Source organism: Condylura cristata, unplaced genomic scaffold (genome assembly GCF_000260355.1).
Source record: "Condylura cristata isolate star-nosed mole 26May11 unplaced genomic scaffold, ConCri1.0 scaffold00033, whole genome shotgun sequence".
Lineage (NCBI taxonomy): Eukaryota > Metazoa > Chordata > Mammalia > Eulipotyphla > Talpidae > Condylura > Condylura cristata.
In genome coordinates, this window is record NW_004567134.1 from 9,842,546 (window position 1) to 9,848,388 (window position 5,843).

General features: G+C 49.6%; 1 protein-coding gene across 1 annotated transcript in view; it reads left to right on the forward strand.

Moving 5' to 3' along the window:
- Window positions 1–5,843, forward strand: part of COL6A5 (collagen, type VI, alpha 5) — a 59,672-nt gene that overhangs the window by 9,166 nt on the left and 44,663 nt on the right. The window contains 3 exon segments of the mRNA XM_012732076.1: window positions 127–702; window positions 2,972–3,547; window positions 5,489–5,809. Coding sequence (XP_012587530.1) covers window positions 127–702; window positions 2,972–3,547; window positions 5,489–5,809 — 1,473 coding nt within the window.

The following is a 5,843-nucleotide window of genomic DNA, read 5'->3' on the forward strand; positions in this document are numbered from 1 at the left end:
CCCCCGCTAAGAATTAAGTGAGATGCAGTGACTGGCACGTGGTCGGCCAGTGGCAAATGTTCCCTTGCCCTCGCTCTCAGCAGTCCACAGAATGCACTGTTGGCAGTTCACGCTTTCTCCTTTCAGATTGTAAAAGAATCGAACTGCTAGATGTCGTGTTTGTGCTGGACCATTCTGGCAGCATAAACACAGAACAGCAAAAAAGCATGATTGACCTAGCTGTCCGTCTTGTGAATAAAACGCACGTTGGCAGTGACCAAGTGCAGTTTGGAGCTCTCATATACTCCGACCACCCTGAGGTTCTTTTCTACCTGAACACATACTCAAGCAAGCCAGCAATCCGCGAGGAACTGAGGAGGCCCAGGAACACCAAAGGGAGCACCTATACCGCCGAGGCTCTTGAGCGCTCAAACAGCCTATTCACGGAGGAGCGCGGCAGCCGCATCAAGAAAAACGTGAAGCAGATGCTGATCGTCATCACCGACGGGGTGTCCCACGACCGAGTTAAGCTTCCTGAGGCAGCCTCGAAGTTAAGAGATAAAGGCATCATCATCTATGCGGTGGGTGTCGGAGAGGCCAACCAAGATGAACTTGAGATTATAGCCGGGAATAAAATCAATGCCATCCACGTGGATAATTTTGACAAACTGAAGGAGGTCTACCACCCGCTGCAAGAAAGCATGTGTATCAACACGCTGGAAGGTAAGCTGCGATTCTATGTTTCTGTGGGGGTAGTAGTGAAAGTTGAAATGGAAGGTGGGTAAGTTTGCACTTCCTGGGCAATGTCGCTTCCTTCCTTCCAATGTCACTGGGCATTGTGAGTGGAAGATATCTCGGCATGGGCTCCCAGCTTTTTCATCTTTATTTATGTATTTTCTGGGAACATTTATTTATTTATTTATACATACATACATACATACATACATACTTGGGATGCAGGGGTGGTGATAGGATTCACCAGAGACAGAGTGGGGAGCTGAACAGGTAGATCTACTGAAATACACTGCTGAGGGGTTCAGTGGATGCCCCAGGAGAGGTCTGTTGCACCATGGGCTCACCTCCCTGGCTGGGGATCGAGTTCAGGTTGTCGGGGTGATAGCGCTGAGGCTGAACCCTGGGCCACCAGGGAGGCCCTCTCCATCACTTTGAAGCCTACTCTTGCCTGCACACCAGTCTTATTTATAACACTTGTTCCCATCTCTGTAAACTGTCCAACTCCAAATAAATCCATCCCCTGAGTGCCAGTCAGTTCAGGGTCTGAATTAAATTGACCGCAAGCCGCAAGGCAGTCAGTTACCAATAAATTCATCTTCTGAACTGTTTGTGCCCACAAATCTAGCACATTACCCAGAAAACAGTCTATTCCTAGGAATGCAGGGGAAGTGTTAGCCTCATCTCCAGTGTCTGCCTTTTGGACATAGAGGCAGAGATGGAGTTTGGGGTGCAAGATGTTTATCATAGATCCACACCTGTGTGAGGAGGAGGCAGCAGGGGGTGCAGGAGTCAGACAGTGAAGCATCCTGTCAAAGCTTCAGACAAGATGGGGGTCTTCAGGGTGTGTGTCCATGGACACAACAGCGCTCCCAGCCTGGCAGGGGGGCACTGGAGTTTGCACTGACCAGCAGAGCTGGGGACCATCAGCAGACCAAGGTGCCTTGGACTTCACTCCCACTTTGCATGAGTCCCTGGACACAGGCTCCCCGGAAAGGCCTCCGCCTTTGGCGAGGCAGTGAGGCAGACCTGAAGGAGCAGACAACTGGACATCTGCAAGCCACACCCCACGGCACGCACAGCAGGCGCTCCGTGCCTGGCTCCGGCCCGGGCAGGGATGCTGACAGTGGCACTATAGTCCTGGTCACCTTCAGTGTCACTTCAGTGCTGTCCTGCTTCAGCCACGGGTTCGGCTGGCCCTGCTGTGAAGACCCCCTTAGCTACAGGACACTTCATGTTGGAGGGTCAGGAGACAGCCCCCTGCCTGTTACTAGTTACTGGCACTTACCCCAGCAAGTTTTAATATTCGGGTTAGGCTATTATAAAAAACAAAACAAAACAAACAACCCATAGTCAGGAAAGAGCTCTGGTTTTAAGGATAAAAAGGGCCTAGAGATTCTGGAACCAGCTTCATTGAACAGTTCTTGTGGGTTCTTAGGCAACTGACCCAACCTCTGAATTCCATTTCTGTATCTATAAAATTAAAATTATTCCCCATCAGGTGCTCATAATAGCATTTTGTATATTATATGCCAAAACTTTTTTTTTTTTAAGTTTTACTTGCATTTATTTATGCATACAAGAACTCGGTTGTAGGCCAAGTTTCAGGGAGGCACAGGGAGTGAGGAGATTCACCAGAGGCAGAGTGGCGAGCAGAAGAGATGGATCAACTGTAACACACTGCTGAGGGGAGCAGCACACTCAGGAGAGGTCTGCTGTGGGTCAGCTCCCTCGCCAAGGATCAGACTCAGGCCTCAGAGGTGATAACGATGAGACCTAACCCCTACGCCACGAGGGAGCCCCCCAAAGCACTGTCGTGTTACACTTCTCAACACGGATGAGTGTACTATTTATGGCAGCACGGATCCTAACAGGCGCGGTAACAGGAGGCCCCTGGCACTGTCCGCAGGGTGTGGGTGAGCGTTCCAGCCGGGTGTGTGACAGGGCCTCTACCTTCAGTAATTACCTTTAAATGAATAAATTCAGTCAGTTCAGATTTTTTACTTTATTTCCCTCAGTGACTTTCAGCACCTTATCAAATGGATCCTCTAAGTTACTGAATTGGGAAACCAGCGACTATTTTTCCATTCTTGCTATTTTTCCTTCTCTTTGTAGGTCAATCAGCGAGTCTCTCCTCTGTTAATATATCTCAGTTTGCGACTAATAGAGGGAGCTAATGAAACCATTTATGTATTTGAGCACAGGGACAATTGACAATGATGTATGAGAAAAATAATTGATCCATTTGTTCCTGTGACAGCGTGTAACGTTCAAGAAGCGGATGTGATCTTCCTCTGTGACAGCTCCAGCCGCGTATCTGATTCAGAGTTTGTTACCATGACGACTTTCTTGTCAGACTTAATTGATAATTTTGACCCTCAGTCTGAAAAAATAAAACTTGGAATAGCTCAGTTCGGGACCACCTACAAGGAGTTGGTTTCGCTGAGTGACCGTCTGACCAAAAGCCAGTGGAAACATCGAGTTCAAGCTATTAGCAAGACCAAAGAGCCTCCTCGAGTTGACTTGGCCCTTAGAAAAGTGGGGCTCATGTTCAATTCTACGGTTGGTGGGAGGGGGAAAGCTGGCGTTCCCCAGACCCTGGTGGTTATCCTGTCAGGGCCCCCCACGGAAAATGTGAGAGAGGCAGTGGGTCACCTCAAAAGCCTTGGAATTTGCATCCTGGCCTGGGGCATTGGAGATGTTCAAAAGCAGCAGCTTTTGCCACTAACAGAAAATTCTGGCAAAATAGCCACATTTCAAGACTTTAATAAGCTAAAAGAGGTAGATGTCAGAAAAAGAATGGTCCGTGAAGTCTGCCAGAGCTGTGGGAAAACGAGTAAGTATTCCCTGGCCGTTGGTCTCTTCTTGAATGACATATTTCCCCCTTTCCCACAGATTCTTGTAGATCAGTTGTAGCCAACCAGGTCCTCAGAGTAGGTGCAGTGGGAATAGAACTCTCCTTCGTTTCCAGAAAGAGTGGGACCAGCCATCTTCTGTCTGAGACTGGGACAGGGTGCTCGAGGTCCTGAGGGGTTCCCTCTGCCCCACCCACCCGCTTCCTGCAGTCCTGGTTCACGCTCCCTTAGCACCTGCACCCAGTCTCCTGGCTCTGCTGTCTCCACGCCCGGGAGTCCAGACAATGCCTTGCACGCAGCAGGGAGAAAGTAAAGCAAGCATTTGCTGATTGTAAGTTTTACTATTTTAAATTTGTTAAAGCATCTGGTAGGGGAGTCTGTGTGTGTGTGTGTGTGTGTGTGTGTGTGTGTGTTTATACACGTGCTGTGCTGGGAAGATATTTGTGTCGCTTTTCTTCTTTTAATAATGGCAGCCCATAACCACAACACAGTAAGGATTTGGTTTGTCCTGAGGGACAGTCACGTGCACGAATGGCCATGAGGCCAGGGAGGTGATCTGAATGGGCCCAATGTGCAGGGGTCCAGGAAATGAACCAAGAGTGGTGACCGTCTGATGGAGATGTTCCAACCCAGCTGAGCGGCCACGCGGAACTCAGCGTCCGTGCTGTTGTGCCCAGGCCTTGGGAGCACAGCGGGTCAGGAGGCAGCATGAGGGATCACACTGTGGGATTTGCACAGCCTACAGGAATTGCTCAGAGAATCTCTGTTTCCAGAGTTGGTAGGATTAAATCCACTTCTTTCACAAAATACATTGCTCTTTTCAAGCTTCCCAGATCTTTCCCATCCCATTTGAGGTGCCTAACAGGAGGCAGATTACACTGTAGAAAGAGTATGGGGCCCAGAATCAGGAAACCAAGGCTCTGAGTCTGGTTCAAGGCAGCAACTCCACGAATCGCTGTCTCCTCATGTGTAAAATGAGCGCGTGGTTGGGCCAGAGGGGACCTGGTGGCAGCTTGCTAGTGAGTTACGTTTATCCTGTCTGGGACTGAAAACTTGTTAAATTAGTTGACAGCTTGTACAGACTGGAGGATTTTACTTTGAAAATGTAGTTTTCAGGCTTCTTTTTGAAACATCAGATGATCTGACCACACTGGGCCCTTTCCCCACGTGGCTCCTCTTTGCTTGGGCTCAACAATGAACAGACTGAAATGTGAGCATTGCTCTTGGCTCCCTTTTCTCCCATGCGCCCAGTGGACTCCTGTTACTCAGCTGGCCTCTGTGCCCATGTGAGTTGGCAACGCTGCATTAAGTCATCTTTTTTTTCTTTTTTTAAAAGATTGATTTATTTATGCATTTGGAACTGGGGTATAGGCAAGAGGTGCAGGGACCATGAGAGGATTCACCAGAGACAGAGTGGGGAGCAGAACAGGCAGATTGACAAAGTACACTGCTCTGTGGAGCAGCAGTGAGGCAGGAGAGGTCTGCCGGGCCATGTGGGTCACCGCCCTGGCCAGAGATTGAACGTGCACTGAGATGGCTGCGGATAGCTTCTCAGTGCTGTGCTTTAACCCATTGCGCCACCAGGGAGGGCCCTGCATTAAGTAATCTTAACAGTAAATCATGTTTTAATCTGTCATGGTTACATTAATCATATGTGTTGTCATTAAAAGAAGAAAATACATGGAGAGAGAGAGAGAGAGAGAGAGCAGAGGCCGCTGAGAACGAGCCTAAGCTATGATTGCAACTTCAAATCGCTGTTGGAACTTGTAGTAGATGAGAGGGGAGAGAGCAGACTCCTGAATTCCATGCTGATCGAGCTCTGTGGACAGTTTTGGGTACTAGAACTCCCAGTCCTCGCTACGAGTCCTGTCCTTTCTAGTTGGTCTCGTTATTAACTTGGCCTCATTTCCCTTGGTCTCCAGACTGCTTTGTGGACATAGTGGTCGGATTCGACATTTCCACTCACCTGCGGGGGCAGTCGCTGTTCCACGGCCACTCCCTGCTGAAGTCTTACCTCCCGGGCCTCCTGGAGGACATCACCTCCATCAGGGGCGTGAGTTGTGGGGCGGGCACAGGGACGCAGGTGAGCGTGGCCTTTAAGGTGAACAGCGAAGAGAACCTCCCTGCCGAGTTCCATATCTACCAGAAAGCCATGTTTGATCGAATGCTGCAGTCACTCACCGTCCTCGGGCCGACCCACCTGAATGCTGAGTTCCTGCAGTGGCTCTGGGACACGTTCGAGAGTAGAGATACAGTGCAGGGACAGGTACATGGCAC